Here is a 19,190-nt window from a genome sequence, read left to right as displayed (position 1 = left end):
TTTATAATGTACATTTTTATTTCCTGCATGCAGTACCTTACACTTTTCTCTATTAAATGTCATTTGCCATGTGTCTGCCCAGTTCTGAATCTTGTCTAGATCATTTTGAATGACCTTTGCTGCTGCAACAGTGTTTGCCACTCCTCCTACTTTTGTGTCATCTGCAAATTTAACAAGTTTGCTTACTATACCAGAATCTAAATCGTTAATGTAGATTAGGAATAGCAGAGGACCTAATACTGATCCCTGTGGTACTCCACTGGTTACCACACTCCATTCTGAGGTTTTTCCTCTAATAAGTACTTTCTGTTTTCTACATGTTAACCACTCCCTAATCCATGTACATGTGTTTCCTTGAATCCCAACTGCGTTCAGTTTGAGAATTAATCTTTTGTGCGGGACTTTGTCAAAAGCTTTCTGGAAATCTAAATAAACCATGTCATATGCTTTGCAATTATCCATTATCGATGTTGCATCCTCAAAAAAATCAAGCAAGTTAGTTAGACACGATCTCCCTTTCCTAAAACCATGTTGACTGTCTCCCAGGACCCTGTTACCATATAGGTAATTTTCCATTTTGGATCTTATTATAGTTTCCATAAGTTTGCATATAATAGAAGTCAGGCTTACTGGTCTGTAGTTACCTGGTTCAGTTTTGTTTCCCTTTTTGTGGATCGGTATTACGTTTGCAATTTTCCAGTCTGTCGGTACCACCCCTGTGTCAAGAGACTGCTGCATGATCTTGATTAGCGGTTTGTAAATTACTTCTTTCATTTCTTTGAGTACTACTGGGAGGATCTCATCCGGCCCAGGGGATTTGTTTATTTTAAGAGCTCCTAGTCCCTTTAACACTTCTGCCTCAGTTATGCTAAAGTTATTTAAAACTGGATAGGAACTGGATGACATGTGGGGCATGTTGTCAGTATCTTCCTTTGTAAAAACTTGTGAAAAGTAATCATTTAACATATTTGCTATTTTTTTTTTTCTTCATCTACGATTTTGCCATTTGTATCTCTTAAACATTTAATCTCCTCTTTGAATGTTCGCTTGCTGTTGTAATATTGGAAAAACATTTTGGAATTGGTTTTAGCTCCCTTAGCAATGTTCATTTTTATTTCTCTCTTGGCCTTTCTAACTTCCTTTTTGACTTGCGTTTGCAGTTCTGGGTACTCTTTCTGTGTACTTTCTTTTTGGTCCTTTTTTTAATGCTCTGTAAAGTGCCTTTTTTCGCTGAATATTTTTTTTAATTGATCTATTAAACCATTTTGGCAATTTAGTTTTACATTTAGATTTGTCTACTTTAGGGATGTAATTGTTTTGTGCCTCTAGTACTATGTTTCTGAAGAACAACCATCCTTCTTCTGTGGGTGTTTTCTTTATTTTACTCCAATATACTTCTGTTAGTCTCTGTTTCATACCTTCATAGTTTGCTTTTCTAAAATTGTAAACCGTAGCTTTAGTCATTACTTTTGGGGTTTTAAAAAACCATGAGACCATGTTGTGGTCTGAGTTTGCCAGTGGTTCTCTGACCTCTATTTTAGTTAATCTGTCTTTGTTATTTGAAAAGACTAAATCAAGGAATGCCTCCCCTCTAGTCGCTGCCTTGACAAATTGTGTTAGGAAGCAGTCATTTGTCATTTCCACCATTTCTATTTCATCCTTCGTGCTACCCACCGCGTTTTCCCATTTTATTTGAGGGAAGTTGAAATCCCCCATTAGTATGGCTTCTCCTTTGCTATATGCATTTCTAATGTCATTGTATAACAGATTATGTTATGTTATTGCTGCCAAAGGTGGATCTGGGCTCCTGAGTGGCGCATCCAGTAAAGGTGCTCTGCGTAGAGTGTAGGATGTGCCCTGTAGTCTGGCCGACCCAGTTTGAGTCCAAGCTATTCCTTTGCCAACCAAGGACAGGAAATCCCAGGGAGCGGCGGCGCTTAAGTGGCCGATCGCTCCCCGGGTTGGAGGGAGGGCTAGGTCGGCCAGGGTGTCCATGTGGTATCTCACAATCAGCATGTAGTGCACACTTTCCTGTTCATTCATTTTGGTGCAGTAGAGCCCCTGTGCCTGGTAGGAATGGACAGTGAACTACTCTCTCGTTTGCTAGGTGTCATATTGCATGTTTGTTTATAATTTTCTTTGTTTTATATTTGTATCATTATTTTTCTTTTTTTATACTTAGGTTTTTTCTCTTTCTCCTTATCTTTCCCCCTTCTTGGTTTATTTTGGGTTGATAGAAGTGTCTGTACTGAACTCTCAATCCAAGTATCCATAAAATCTTCAAAGAATTAGAAAAAATTCTGAATTCAATGACAATAATTGGGGGAGATTTTAACATACTATTAGTCCCATGTATAGACAGATCTAGTAATACTAAAACAAATAAAATACCACAATCCTCTGAAATGATACTCAGTTACATGAAAAGATTGAAGCCTTAGTGATATATGGTGACTAAACAATCCAACAACTAGGGAATATGCATATTTCTCTCACCCTCATAAAATCCATTCCCAATTGTTTTACCTCAAAGATTGCCAATGCTAATATACAGCTGTAAAAGGGGAGATCTGTGCTGACTGTCTGGTGCATGTGTGGTTCTGCAGGAAGAGGGCAGCGGGCCATAAGATCCGCCTGTCAGTCATGGCAGTGACACGGAGAGCTGGGGAGGGTGTATGGTCTCTCCCTCTCTCTGAATGATTAGGAGGTGGGCCTTGGGGGGGTCGCTTGGCCTATAAAAATAAAGAACGCTTTGTTGTGGGTGGCCCGGCCCATTCAGGAAGAATGACAGTGGGAACTCTGTTCATGAACTTGAATTTTTAAAAGACAGGAAAGCATGGCTAAAGAAAACAGCTGACAGTTGCCATAAATAAGCATAATCACGTACCCAAAGGGGACGTGTATATTTAGCGGGGAAAACCTGGGCCACCCCACAGAGTATTGTGAGGGAATACAACAGTGTAGGTTTGAGACCCGAGCTGACCAGTTTAGCGGCAGTGGGGGATGCTGCACAAAGCAACACCTTTTATTTTGTAGTTTTCTTACTGTATTTTATTTTCCCTTTTTCTTTGTGCCTTTTGTTTTCATTATTATTTTGAGCACCTGCATATGCTCTATGACCTGCCAACCTTTTTACCATTTCTGGTATTAGGTTGTGCTCTACAGCACTACCAAAGTGCCATCTTGTGGTGTAAATAAATCAGTGCGCCAAGTGGCGTTTAAAGTAAAGTCCTGTCTCCTGTGTATCAGTGAATTTCCCACACCCTTCCACAGCATCCAATTATGATTTCAGATCTCACACCAATCAGAAATGAGATTACAGTACATAGTAGTCAAATTAAATTCCCAAGATGGTGTTTTAATACATTACTATTAAAATATAAAGATTTGACCTCTTCCATAAAGAATGTGCAGAATTTCTTCAATGACAATTCCGAATGCTTACCAACACTGCTCTGGGCTAAGGTTTTTATTAGAGAAAGGATTAAGAACATAAGAACATAAGAAAGTTTACAAACGAGAGGAGGCCATTCGGCCCATCTTGCTCGTTTGGTTGTTAGTAGCTTATTGATCCCAAAATCTCATCAAGCAGCTTCTTGAAGGATCCCAGGGTGTCAGCTTCAACAACATTACTGGGGAGTTGATTCCAGACCCTCACAATTCTCTGTGTAAAAAAGTGTCTCCTATTTTCTGTTCTGAATGCCCCTTTTTCTAAACTCCATTTGTGACCCCTGGTCCTTGTTTCTTTTTTCAGGCTGAAAAAGTCCCTTGGGTCGACACTGTCAATACCTTTTAGAATTTTGAATGCTTGAATTAGGTCGCCACGTAGTCTTCTTTGTTCAAGACTGAACAGATTCAATTCTTTTAGCCTGTCTGCATATGACATGCCTTTTAAGCCCGGAATAATTCTGGTCGCTCTTCTTTGCACTCTTTCTAGAGCAGCAATATCTTTTTTATAGAGAGGTGACCAGAACTGCACACAATATTCAAGATGAGGTCTTACTAGTGCATTGTACAGTTTTAATTATTATTTCATATGCATCCTATAAGAAAATAATTAAAGACAAAAATACAGAAAAAAGTAAAAGCTTTACCAGATATATATATATATATATATATATATATATATATATATATATATATATATATATATATATATATATATAGTGTTTGTTTCACAAACAAAAGATAACTTTAAAAATCTTCTGCAGACAAAAATAGAACTTAATAAAATCTCTGACAGAACACAATTCATGATGACTAGATTAAGACAAATTCAATTTGAACTAGGTGACAAAATCGGGTAGAATGAAATCAACTACACCAATTACACTATGTAACACAATTTTTGTTCCTGGGTAGTAAGTGTTATTTCCTAATTGCTTATGCCTCAAAAGTACAGAAAATGGCTATTATTCCCCACAAACTTTGCTTTTGTGACCAGGACAGTGATATTTCAAAATATCACTATTTCCAATGGGAAAACGGGCAAATGTGTGTCTTTTCGTTCACATAAAGTCAGAAAAAAACAACATATGAATCCAAATTAACATGTATTTATACAAAAGTAATACAAAAATGACTACAAAAGATTTAGAAGTGAGTAGTTTTTCGAGAGTTACAGTTATATTGTATTTACAGTATAATCATAAATCTCGAAAAACTACTTACTACGCAGGAACAAAAAAAAAAAATAAAAAATTGTTGCACGGTGTTATCAGACACTCAAGTACATTTAATGTCTGCTCCTATTGAAATTAATAACACTTTCAGAACATTTCATACCAATTTGCACAACCCAGAAAATGAAAGCAACTTAGATGATATAAAAAACAGAACATTATACTGTCTTTCCAGACACACCTCTAATCATAGATGAGCTTCAAAAAGCAGTGCTAGCAATGCAAAATGGCACTGTTTTATTATTTTTTGTATTATTATTGTTACTAGTTTGGTTAGTATTTGTAATATATATATATATATATATATTTGTGTTTTATGCAGACGGACAAAAGCCAACCGATATTATTATTTGTTGTGTGAGACCGGCGAAGAGCCAGTCTCATAATAGTCACATGAATGGGGTTAAAATTCCCATTCATAAAAACCTTGTGCAGAAGGTGGCAATCTCCCGAGTTAATTCATTGCTAATCGGGAAGTTGTCACTTCTATAAAAGTCTGCAGCTGAGGAGAGCGGAGAGTGTCAGAGGAGACGTAAGTTTACGAAAAAAAGATAAACAATTGCTACGTATGCTGCTTTTGCAGCCAGCATACTACTTGTTAGTGTCTGTTTGTTTGGCCCCTGTGCCCTTTTGCTTGGTGTTTTGTGTTTGTTCAAGTCTTGTTTCATTATTTAATAAAGTACTGAGCGCAGTAGCACCTCAGGTTCACCGCCATTCCGTTTTGGTTTCTGTTCTGGTCGGACGTCACCACAGCCATCTTTTCACACACCCTTATCTCATTAATATAAAAAAAGACAAAGACCCTTATCTCTCTTGAATGTCAACCTAAAAATTCTCTGCAACTGACTTGCAACCCGACTAGAGATAGTAACTCGGTACCTAATAAACCGTGACCATACTTGGCTTTATCAAAGGCAGAAACTCCTCTGATAATACCAGACTGTTATTTAATATGACTCATGTATCAAAAGAATCATTAACAAGTTCCATTGTCCTCTTCTTGGATGCAGAGAAAGCATTCGATAGAGTGAACTGCCCCTTCTTATTCAAAGTCTTACATCAATCTAGCATTGGCAATAAGTTTAATTGGATTAAAATTTTATATTCCTCCCCAGTAGCATCTATCATCACAAACAGCCTGGTATCCAAGCCTTTCACTCTATTTACAGACACTCAATGGGGTGCCCATTATCCCCTCTGCTGTTCTCTCTCTTTACCAAACCATTAGCAGCTGCTATTCGTCAGGACACAAGTATTGAGGGTATCCAGACAGGGACCACAAATCATAAAATTAGCCTCTATGCAGATGACATCCTACTATTTCTTCAAAATCCTGAAATATCCCTACCGGCACTTCTCAAACTTATAAACATTTTGGTAAAATATCTGGTTATAACATCACCTGGACCAATTCTGAAGTTCTACATCTGAAAAAGTTTAACTGGGGCTCTCTCACCCAAAACCTCCCCTTCAGATGGTCCACAAAAGGTTTTAAATATTGTGGAATACAGAACTGTTTGACCTCAATTATGCACAATAGCTTTCACCTGGTCTGGAACCCCTTCACATTCCCAGACTAAAAAAAAAAAAGACTAATCCCATCATACTCATTTTCAATCACTGTCAGCTGTAATGATCAGTACCCAATGTAGCACCTCAGCTATGTTGTGAGTGTAAGTACACCGCAGGAAATAAAAATGTACATTATAAATATCATATGGGAGATATTGAAATTGGAGAGGAATCTATGAAAAAGACCTAGGAGTTTTTGTTGACTCAGAAATGTCTTCATCTAGGCAATGTGGGGAAGCTATAAAAAAGGCTAACAAGATACTCGGATACATTGTGAAAAGTGTTGAATTTAAATCAAGGGAAGTAATGTTAAAACTGTACAATGCACTTGTAAGACCTCATCTTGAATATTGTGTTCAGTTCTGGTCACCTCGCTATAAAAAAGATATTGCTGCTCTAGAAAGAGTGCAAAGAAGAGCGACCAGAATTATTCCGGGCTTAAAAGGCATGTCATATGCAGACAGGCTAAAAGAATTGAATCTGTTCAGTCTTGAACAAAGAAGACTACGTGGCGACCTAATTCAAGCATTCAAAATTCTAAAAGGTATTGACAGTGTCGACCCAAGGGACTTTTTCAGCCTGAAAAAAGAAACAAGGACCAGGGGTCACAAATGGAGTTTAGAAAAAGGGGCATTCAGAACAGAAAATAGGAGACACTTTTTTACACAGAGAATTGTGAGGGTCTGGAATCAACTCCCCAGTAATGTTGTTGAAGCTGACACCCTGGGATCCTTCAAGAAGCTGCTTGATGAGATTTTGGGATCAATAAGCTACTAACAACCAAACGAGCAAGATGGGCCGAATGGCCTCCTCTCGTTTGTAAACTTTCTTATGTTCTTATGTTCTTATGTTCTTAAAACACCCTCAACAACCTTCTCTTATTTAATCCATTTATCTTCTACCTCTTCTCTTTATCGTTTCCTCTCTTCTATAGAAAGTGTGTTATTTTGTATTTCATTCTACTTTTGTTTTTTTATGTGCTTGTTTGGTTTGTATTGCTCTGTTTTTTTTTTTTTTTTTTTAAAGGAGTAAAAAATTGTGTATTGGGTTGGGGAGTTTTATTGTAATTTTAAAAGCTTAATACTGTATAATGGAGTGTTAAATACATGGTATAAATGTATAATAATTAACAACTACAAACACCAATGGCACGTCAGAACATATTTATTTATAGCCTACAATCGTACATACTAAAATACATAAAAAAGTAGATGTCAACATAAGAAAATAAATTCCAACCATGCTGCCATTCATTTTTCTTGATGTCGTTAACATGCATTTTGATTAACAACTTCCCCTTATTTAGTCATTGAGACGGGAAGTGATGTACGTGACCTGCAGCAATTAAGCTTTTTAATGAAAAAATGCGTTAACGACCTCATCGACTCAATTTCAAAGCATTAACAGATTGATTTAATTAACACATTTTGAAAATCACTTGCTACTAAAGCTCTCATTACTCTACCAGGAGTTCAATACAATAGCACTGTTTTTTTTTTTAAATCCTGCCCATAGTGTGTAAGTTAATACATTGGGTTTAGGGCATCTCATCATGTAAGAAATGTCATCTTGTGCAGTTTGGGCGAGAGGCTGCTCAAACTTTACAATATGCGACAGCCTGCACACAATGTATTAACGTATTATAAATCACACAAATGAAAATTGTACTCAGGAATAGCTTTAAATGTAGGATACTTTACTGCCTCTCTCCTGGTGGTGAAATGGTCCAGTCCAAAATCATCATGCCGTGGTGAGACTATAGTATTTATTAAGCCAGCTGGGCATTTTTAAAAGTTTGTATCTAATTTTGGTAATTGTTTCTTCTGTCCCCTGAGTAGGGAAGAAGTCCCCACTTTCTGGAGCCCAGCCTCTGCTCCCTGCAGCTGCTCTCAGAGCCAGGGGGAGATCTCTGTTTCCAGTCTCCCCCTTATGGAAACAAAGCTCCTCAAGCCATGGAAGTCTGGCTGTGCTGACCTCCCTCAGCAAAGGGGATCCTTAACAAGCTGAAAGAGACCTCAGGACCTTCTGCTATCCTTATTTTCTTATTGACCTTGGGGGAGGTGAAACTTGCTTCCTAGCCTTGGAGACCATGCCACGACGGCTTCACCACCGTGAGCCAAGGGGAGACCCTGTGCTCTTCACTAAGTCACAAGCACTCGCCTACCCATCAAATCCCCAGAGATTCTTCCTCCATGCAGCCTATGCTCATGTCATGCAAATTTATTACTCAATCTAGCCTCCTATTTAACTTTAGGGTTACATTCGACTACAATCTTTCCATTTCTGTGCATAGACGAATATGAGGACTTCTATGTACGGGTGTGTGACAAAGTGCCCGACCCTGTGTATATTATCTGTTATGTGTTGCATGTGGTGTGTTTAAATGTTGGTGTATAGACATTGGTACACGGGATATAAACGGGTCTGTGTAACACGAGTGTTTAAAATGTATATGTGTATTTAGGCACGAGGATTGCACAGCACTTCACGTGCAAGTAAAATGTAGTAATATGTGAGCACGGGGACTTGCACTTTATTAATTCACGTGCTGGGATTCAAGTGAATAATTAATAGGTAATTGAATCCCAGCACAACAGTATATTTTGTTTGTCTATTTATTTTGGCCTCGTGTGCCATGTCCTGTTTTTGTATTGTTACAAACCTTTTATTTTCTGCCTGTTCATTATTAAACTGCGCATCAGTGCCTTCACCATTCAACAGCTGTGTGCAGAGTCAGTTCCTGTTTCTGGTCTGTCGTCACCCACTTCGGCTGTCCTTGTGACACGGTGTCACAGGAAATAAACTAGCGTTTGCCTTTTTGAGCCTTTCTACGCAAGCGCAAACTTTTATTCAGAACAGACTGTTATTGCGATCTTTCCAATGATGTATCTAGTAAATTGTTTTACTTTTAATGTTGTCAGGATCTTTATTAAAAGCTAAAGTATATCGGATATAGTAAACATCGGAAACAAGTTGTTGTAATATTAATAGCATGGTTTTCATATTATTTAATAATAGGTTAACTTTAGGCTACGTAGTTTACAAAGTTTACATTTAATCGCTGGCTACTTTATATTACAGGTTTTCTTCGTACATGTATACATGCATTATTTTGTATATGGGTTATGACATAAGCAGAAATAATTTATCATTTCTTGTGCGATTTATTTTTTTATGTACAACTACATTTGTGTTTAAAATGTAATAACAGTTTCTAACACGACATATGATCTATTATTTAATAATAGGTGTTCAGTTTAATTCCCAGTTTACAAAGACGTGGCAAACCCTTTCACCAGTTGTCATTTTAAATTTGTAATCGTCGCGGATGTTTATATTAGGTTTTCTTTGTACAAATAATACAGTGAAAGAGAAATAAATACATGTATAATTTGTATGTGTTGACATACTGTATCAGAAACCATTATGCATTTGTCTTAAGATTTATGTTGGTGTGCAATTATATACTGCTGTCACAAGATAGTGGTAAAGCTATCAGCCACTTTTGAAATGCCAGTCAAGCTATCAGACACTTAATTTGTACAGATAGTTTCCCTGTTTCAAGCAGTGAAATTTTTCACTCTGAAAGATTTAGAACTGCACTGGAATAAAACAAGTGATGAAATACACTTTCATACATTTTCAAAGGATGATTCCATGTTGTTTAAATTATAAATAACAGCCATTTTTGCTGCTTACTATTAATTTATGTTTGACCAAGTGTGTGTGTGCGTGTGTGTGTGCGTGTGCGTGTGTGTGTGTGTGTGCGTGTGCGTGTGCATGTGCATGTGCATGTATATATCTCCTTGGGCTGGACCTGCAGCTGCCAAACTCCTCTGTCCGGATGGAGGGGGCTTAAGTGGCTTTTTTTTTTAGTATTGTTTATGATTTTTTTTTTTTTTTTTTTAAATCCCCTTCTTCCAAACCAGATATATTCATGATGGAGGCAATGATTTAGGTAAACTGAAACGTGTGGAATTAGTTAAATTAATTGGCATTAATTAGAACAATGAAAAAAGATTCAACAAATTTGCATGAGCTATTTTCAAATACAAAAATAATTCTCGTATCAACCAGCGACATCTTTAGAAAGATGAAAAGGCATCGCCAAAATAATAATAATAACAATAATTAAAAAAAAAAAAAAACTTATCTGGGTGAACAACGTAATTTTTGATTTTGTAAAGGGATTCAATTCGGCATCCTGAAATTAAATATGATCAGGTTGGGCTTTTTAGGGGGGGTCCTGTCCATATGAAAGACACTGGTATTATATAGTCCTAAAAAAAACCTCCAGCATGGAATTAAACCACACCTTCTGTAAACATATCCTTCCCTTCCCATACACACCCTTACACATTTGTTTTTACATGTATTGTGTGTATTTTGTTTTAATAAAAGTGCATTTTTAAAATATCTTTGTTATTGAGAAATGTATATAGACATAAGTATTATTGTATGGTATGCAATGAATGCTGTATGATATCTACATTATATTCATGATATCTTTCTGATTAATGAGATCTGGTGTAAAACTTAATTGAAACAAATCAGGTAACGTTAAGAGCAAGTTCTCACACAGAGTTTCACATAATAATCTACAAGTAAAAAGTATAACCTGGGAAATGACGTTTTATCTTTCCTGAAATACAACAACTGATGAGTGGGGACTTACTGTAGAAGTGAGGATCAGAGATGTGCGCAGAGTACTCCATTAAATTGGAGAGCGATCTGAATTATTAGTACAGTATTTGGTGCTGTGCGAGTACATCCACCATGTCAACTTGGATTACAGATATTCATATAAAATAAAATAACTGCACTTTAGGATGGTGTAGGAAGCCAAACGTTTTGTGTGTTTCTCAATTATATATACACCTTAAAACAATATTTTCCATTAAAAACGTGTACATTTTCTATATTAACTGGTTTAGATATCCCACATAGACTTGATTACAATGTCAAAAACATTATTCTATACATGAAGAAAAGTGTTTGTACCCACTTTCCCACTCAATTTATTGAAAAGGTTCAAAGTCACCAAGCAATTTACCATGCAAATAATATAACTTTGTTAAAATGAGCTTACATAAACACTTCTTAAATATTTATTGCCTTACCCCACAGTATATGACAGTGTCCACGAGCGACATTTTATAAAGGAAATACACATTTGACAAGTAGTGATTTTAACTATGCATATACATAAATTATACCCACAAAGTAACGTTTTTAAAATATTTATTTATGTTAAAAAAAGATTTCGATGAGAACTTTGCCTTTAAGTTCTAAGATTCGTGCATGACTAGAAAGGCTCAAAAAGGCAAACGCTAACTTATTTCCCAGCTGACTTATTTCCAGTGACACTGGCACTGGTTTTCATAAATGGTACTGGAATACAGGATTCTAGTTCTTCCCAAATGACATGACAATGCAGTCAGAAAAAAGCAAATAATGGTTTGATGAATCACAAACATTTGATAAACTGGCGTAAAAGGTCAAGATAAGATACTTTGGGTCCAACACATTGATGAATAGAGCCTCTGTACATGTCTTGTGTTCTTATGAACCGACACATTGATGAAAAGAGCCTCTGTACCTGTATTGTGTTCTTACCTACGAAACACTGCATCTTATTATCCCACAAGGGGGCAGCCCTCACACCATTGGCTACTAAAGCAAAGAACGCTTTCTTTACCTGAAGATAAAGAATATGGTGGGTTAGTTCTTAGAATACAATGACAATGCTTAGCACATACAGAGGAATTGTCTGAGATAAATCATTTAGAAACATAGAGCAGATATATAATAGATTTACTAATTAAAACATATGTATGCAAGTGTGTTTGTAATATGTCAAGCTCATAACAGTCATTATTCCAGGACAAATAAATTAATTATATGAGTCTTTAGGCAAAATTCACAATGCATTACCCAAGTGATAAAGAAAAAAAAAATCATTGAATTATGCTCATGTGCAAAATGGTACAAACTTAGTACTGTGGTATCTGCTCTCTGAATTTGTCCTTTTAATTCTGTCTGCAAAACGCCTACCATATTTCTTCGAATTTAAGACACAGCCCAAATTTCCCACTCTCAATTTGAGGAAAAAATAAATCATCATAAAACAACATTTAGAAAAATACAACATCAATTACGCATATGGAGGCAGTTTGTAGCCTTCTGTTACCACAAAGAGCATTACAGTAATGTGCTGCTTCTCATTTCCAGTAGTGATTACTCACACCTGTTTTTCTGCAAATTTGTGAACTGCGGTATTGCTTGGCATGTCGAAAAATACGGGGGTCTGATCAACATTTCCGATCTGTTCAAGCTGGTACTGCGTCTTAGAAACACTGAAACTGTAAAAGCACCTCTTCCTCAGGAAGCTAATGGCACTTCTTTGAAAATGTCTGTCTATGTCATGGATGATCTTGGCAGTAAGTCACATTGTTGCTTGTGTACTCGGGTAGTCATGTCTTTTGCTGATGATTTTAAAAAATATATCACTATACTGTACACTTATTTAAGATGCAGGCTATTTTTGAGGAGAAAAAAATGGTTCAAAAAGTGTATCTTAAATTCAAAGGAATACAGTATTTAACAGTTCTTAGATACTGTTTTAAAGCTGTCGTGCTCCTCAATGTTAATTTGCCCTATTTATTACAGTCTTCTATAGCTTAACCATCTATGCTCTATCAGACTTTAACAATAGTGTATATACAAAACTTGCAATAAAGAAAAGGTCTAAAAATGTACCGCTAACATGTTTTACTCTTAAAGTTTACTAGAGCAAATGTGTAGTTTCCTGATGGATTGAGCTCATTACAACTCTGAGTCCTTATCAGTAGAAGAGCTGGTTAATACCTACAACACCACCTTAACTGGTATCTTAATTACTGTAGCGCCAATCAAAACAGAGTGCCTTTTAAAAAAATCTCACCATGGTCCAGATTCAACTCATAAGCGATGGCGGGAATCTAAATTGTATGTTTATTAAATATAGGAAGGCTCTGGCATTGACTAAATCGGCTTATTCTAATTTAATTGAAACAAACAAAAATAATTCTAGATTCATTTTTGCTAAATGAATCCTTCCCTTAATAGTCCTACCCTTAACATTAGCTTCTATCACAGCTGCAATGACTTCTAACATTTCTTTAAAAATAAATTACAAAAAAGTTTACAAATAAGAGGAGGCCATTCGGCCCATCTTGCTCGTTTGGTTATTAGTAACTTATTGATCCCAGAATCTCATCAAGCAGCTTCTTGAATCATTTAGAAACATAGAGCAGATATATAATAGATTTACTATTAAAATCCAACAACATTACTGGGGAGTTGATTCTAGACCCTCACAATTCTCTGTGTAAAAAAGTGCCTCTTCTTTCTTCAAGACTGAACAGATTCAGTTCTTTTAGCCTGTCTACATATGACATGCCTTTTAAACCTGGAATAATTCTGGTCGCTTTCTTTGCACTCTTTCTAGAGCAGCAATATCCTTTTTGAAGCGAGGTGACCAGAACTGAACACAATATTGAAGATGAGGTCTTACTAATGCATTGTACAGTTTTAACATTACTTCCCTTGATTTAAATTCAACACTTTTCACAAAGTATCCAAGCATCTTGTTGGCCTTTTTTATAGCTTCCCCACATTGTCTAGATGAAGACATTTCTGAGTCAACAAAAACTCCTAGGTCTTTTTCATAGATTCCTTCTCCAATTTCAGTATCTCCCATATGATATTTATAATGCACATTTGTATTTCCTGTGTGCAGTACCTTACACTTTTCTCTATTAAATGTCATTTGCCATGTGTCTGCCCAGTTATGAATCTTGTCTAGATCATGTTGAATGACCTTTGCTGCTGCAACAGTGTTTGCTACTCCTCCTATTTTGTGTCGTCTGCAAATTTAACAAGTTTGCTTACTATACCAGAATCTAAATCGTTAATGTAGATTAGGAATAGCAGAGGACCTAATACTGATCCCTGTGGTACTCCACTGGTTACCACACTCCATTCTGAAGTTTTTCCTCTAATCAGTGCTTGCTGTTTTCTACATGTTAACCACTCCCTAATCCATGTACATGTGTTTCCTTGAATCCTAACTGCGTTCAGTTTGAGAATTAATCTTTTGTGCGGGACTTTGTCAAAAGCTTTCTGGAAATCTAAATAAACCATGTCATATGCTTTGCAATTATCCATTATTGATGTTGCATCCTCAAAAAAATCAAGCAAGTTAGTTAGACATGATCTCCCTTTCCTAAAACCATGTTGACTGTCTCCCAGGACCCTGTTACCATATAGGTAATTTTCCATTTTGGATCTTATTATAGTTTCCATAAGTTTGCATATAATAGAAGTCAGTTTGCCAGTGGTTCTCTGACCTCTGTTTTAGTTATTTTATCTTCGTTATTTGAAAAGACTAAATCAAGGCATGCCTCCCCTCTAGTCGGTGCCTTGACAAATTGTGTTAGGAAGCAGTCATTTGTCATTTCCACCATTTCTATTTCATCCTTCGTGCTACCCACCGGGTTTTCACATTTTATTTGGGGGAAGTTGAAATCCCCCATTAGTATGGCTTCTCCTTTGCTACATGCATTTCTAATGTCATTGCATAACAGATTATTTTGCTCACCGTCTGAATCTGGCGGTCTATAGCATGCTTCTATTATTATGCCCTTTGAATTTTGGTCCGTTATTCTGACCCATATTGATTTGGTTTTATTTTCTTTGCCCAGGTTTAACACCTGGGCTTCAAGACTGTTTCTTATGTATAGCTCTACCCCTCCTCCTCTTCTGTCCTGCCTGTCTTTCCTATACAGTGTATACCCACAAATATTATATTCATCCCCATCACTCTCAGACAACCACATTTCTGTAACACCTATCACATCATAGTTACCTGTTAGAGCAGTAGCTTCAAGTCCTAGAATTTTGTTTCTGATACTTCTAGCATTTAGATAAATACATTTAATGTTTTGATGCGGTCTCCCTTCTGTTTTTTTGTTGATTTCTCCCCCCTTCCTTTCTAGTTTAAATGCTTCTGAACCTGCTCGAGGATCTTTTCTCCAAGTAGACTGGTTCCCTTGTTATTTAAATGCAGTCCATCCCGTCTATACAGATAGTCCTCGTTGTAGAATGTGGTCCAATGATCAAGATAGGTGAAGCCTTCCCGTGTGCATCACGTCTTCAGCCATGCGTTTTGATTAATTATTTCCAGCTGTCCATATGGTCCTTTACAAGGTGCCGGTAGTATACCAGAAAATACCACAGTTTTGGTTTTCTCTTTTAATTTCCTTCCTAGCTCTCTGAATTTGTTTTGCAGGGATTTTGGTCTGTCTCTTCCAATGTTGTTTGTACCGATGTGGACGACTACTACCGGGTCGTCTCCTGTTCGTTCTAGGAGCCTGTCCACGTTCTCAGTGATGTGCTTCACCGAGGCTCCTGGAAGGCAGCACACTGTTGTAGTAAGGGGGTCCAAACTGCGAATTGAACTTGCTGTGTTTCTCAATATGGAGTCCCCAACAATCATGACCTCCCTTCTTTTTGCTGTCTGGTCACCACTGTCAATGGGGTCCTGGATGTTGTTCCTTTCATTCTCTTGTTGTTGGTTTTGCTCATCAAAATTTTGAAGTGACTCAAATTTGTTGGTTGTTTTGATTTCTGGTGGTTGTGTTTGAGGAAGTTTCTTTTTTTCCCTGCTTCTGCCTACCTGAACCCAGCTGTTCTGACCTTCTATCTCCCTGGTGGCTTTCAGTCTGTTAGGGGTGATGCAGACTTCCATGAATTGTGGGTGTGCCAGTTCCTCAAGATCCTCTTGCTGTCTCACTTCTTCCAGCTCCGTTTCTAGCATACTTACTAGTTTATGCAAGTCCTGGATCGCGCGGCACTTTACGCACACTTGGTTTAGCTCCGCTGGGTTTTTTCGGATTTCCCACATCAATCAGGTGTCACAGATTAATGGCTTGAAGACCATGTTGAGGGATTTTTTGAAGCTTAGTTTCTTCTGCAGCTGTCAACCTGCTTTCAACCTGCTTCTAAACTGCTCTGCACTTTTCCACGCCTGTACTTCTCCCACTCGCTGTCGCTTCCACACGTTGTCGCTGGGAAGACTGCCTCATTTAACTGCGTTGTTCTGCTGTGCTGTTGGCTCCTTCCCTCGCCCGTGTCTCAGAACAGCGCTGAATTTGAATCAGCTGCTCCGAGTTTCAGCTTGTTTGTTATCAGAAAAACACACGCGGCTGTTTGACTTTGAGCTGCTGCTGTGTTTCCCCAATGTCCACTGTTTTCTGATTAAAGCAATTCAAGATGCAATTTCTCCTTACTGCTTCTAAACTGCTCTGTACTTTTCCACGCCTGTACTTCTCCCACTCGCTGTTGCTTCCACTCTTGCAGAGTGTTACTTTGCAAAACCACATGTTTAAGCTGTTTCCATATTGCTATTCTAATTATTCTAAAAGTATCTAAAGTCAAATTATTCTCGTCTATCTTCGTCTATCTTTATTTTCACATTTGATTTCACATTCCACATATATTGTTGTTTTCATAGATTTACTTTGCCTTTATTTCGCGCCATTTGTCCTGTTTTCTCCCGAGGCTGCTGCTCTTAAGCAGTGCTTCTTGCTGCATTCGGCAGTTTTGTTGTTAACTGACCACTACCTGTTTAGCATAATCAGTTATTAAATATAGCGTACAGTATATGTGTATTTTATTTTTATAATATTTTATATATTTTTTAAATCCTGTTGATCCATGTCAGTTCTTTTTTCTTTATTTTCTAGACTTTTTTATATTAAATCATTAGTCTTTTCTGCCACTACTGGCTGTTTAAGAAAATCGGTTAATAAATAAATATAAAATCCTGTCGATCCACGTCAGGTTTATTTCTTCTTAATTATCTACCGTTTCCTGAAAATACAATTTTTAAATCTACTTGTTGAATTTTTTTTTCATTCATTGGCCTTAATTAGGACTTCTATTTAAGGTTTTATTGTTTCCTGTTCTTGAGTTGGATTGGAATAAATTTAAGTCATGAAGTATTTAAATAATACAATTATTATTATTATTATTATTATTATTATTATTATTATTATTATTATTATTATTATTATGTTTTCCTGAATTTGGATTTAGGGACACCTTAAACTTCAGTACATGTCATGTTTGTTTGTTTGTTTTTTTTTTTAAATGAGATATTTATATATATATATATATATATATATATATATATATATATATATATATATATATATAAACGATCCTCGCACTCACTTAAACTTACGTTCACGGTTCGTTGCCCCTTTAAAACCAGACCCAGGACACGGAAATTGATTTTTAAACGCTTATTCGCTATTTTTAATAAACACAAATGAATACAAACAAAACAGAAACAAACATCTAACTCCCTTTGGAGCACTAAATAAACAGATACTGGTCCCTCACTGACCACAGGACGGCTAAGCCGTTTACCTGTCACACAACTCAAACTTACGTTCCACACAACCTTCCTGGTACGACTGCTCTCACTCACACACAGTCGGGCTCTTTCCTCAGCAGCCCGGAACAGACTGGCTGCCTCTCTTAAATACCCTGCACCTGGCTCTAATTTACAATTACCACCAGGTGCAGGGGATTAACTAAACAATAAAACAATTACACAATTAAACCCCATAACACCCAAATGTGCATTCTCACAAGGTTTTTAGCAAGGAAGGATTTTAACCCCCTCCCTGGTACCTTACACATCCTCCCCCTCAAGTGTGAAACACTGATCGGCCATACCAAGGCCACCCCCTCCCCTAAAACACAACCACCCACACTCAAGTCCCGAAATGTCCATTTCCGCCCTCTTCCACGGGCGGACTTGAGGGTGGGTCGAACCTTCCGGCACTTCCGGGAAGGGACCCTGAACCGGCGACAAGGGACCCCACCGGGATGACAGGGCCGACCGAAGTGACGACCGGGGAACAGGAGGATGCAGCAGTGGACAGAGATCTTCCACTGGGGACCGGCGCAGCGATGTCCGATCACCCAGGGGGAGCGAAGCAGCGAACAGGGGGAGCAACAGTGACGTCTGGCAGCAGCCCAGCGACGTCTGGGTGCTTGGGAAGAGCGGAGCAGGGAACCAGGGGAAAAGCTGTGGCCAATGTTGCAAACTCCTGGGCTCCAGGTCCAGTGCAGGAAGGTCTAGGAAGACCGGCAGGGTGTCCAGGAGCAAGGGGCAAGGGACCGCAACTGGCAGTGCCAGACTGGTTCGCTGGGGTGATGGAGGTGGGCACCTCACCTCCTCCTCTTTGTTTATCGCTTCTCCCTCTCTGGGCTCTGGGAGCGGCGGCTCCTCCTTTCTGGCAGTCCAAGTTCCAATCTTCATCTCTTATTCTGCTCAATCTGAGCAGCAGTGTTTCTTTCTATCAGAGCAACCAATTCCTCTAGGGTTTCCATTTTACTGGGTCAAAGGGGCGCCCACACACACTTCTGGTACCATACGTAAACGATCCTCGCACTCCCGGAGTTCGTTGCCCCTTTAAGACCAGACCCAGGACACGGAAATGGATTTTTAAACGCTTATTTGCTATTTTTAATAAACACAAATGAATACAAACAAAACAAGCAAAACAGAAACAAACATCTAACTCCCTTTGGAGCACTAAATAAACAGATACTGGTCCCTCACTGACCACAGGACGGCTAAGCCGTTTACCTGTCACACAACTCAAACTTACGTTCCACACAACCTTCCTGATATGACTGCTCTCACTCACACACGGGCTCTTTCCTCAGCAGCCCGGAACAGACTGGCTGCCTCTCTTAAATACCCTGCACCTGGCTCTAATTTACAATTACCACCAGGTGCAGGGGATTACTAAACAATAAAACAATTACACAATTAAACCCCATAACACCCAAATGTGCATTCTCACAAGATTTTTA

At 37.9% G+C, this 19,190-nt stretch overlaps 1 protein-coding gene across 1 annotated transcript in view; it reads right to left on the bottom strand.

Moving 5' to 3' along the window:
- The window catches only part of LOC121321492 (5'-AMP-activated protein kinase subunit gamma-3-like), a 150,716-nt gene extending 138,764 nt beyond the window's left edge, over positions 1–11,952 (bottom strand). The window contains exon 1 of the mRNA XM_041260468.1: positions 11,871–11,952. Within this exon, the coding sequence (XP_041116402.1) occupies positions 11,871–11,886 (16 nt within the window). The 5' untranslated portion in view covers positions 11,887–11,952. The remainder of the gene's footprint in view (positions 1–11,870) is intronic.
- Positions 11,953–19,190: the final 7,238 nt, after the last annotated feature.

The sequence above is a fragment of the Polyodon spathula genome, chromosome 10, assembly GCF_017654505.1.
Source record: "Polyodon spathula isolate WHYD16114869_AA chromosome 10, ASM1765450v1, whole genome shotgun sequence".
In the NCBI taxonomy this organism is placed as follows: Eukaryota; Metazoa; Chordata; class Actinopteri; order Acipenseriformes; family Polyodontidae; genus Polyodon; species Polyodon spathula.
This window is presented reverse-complemented; position numbering and strand designations above follow the sequence as displayed.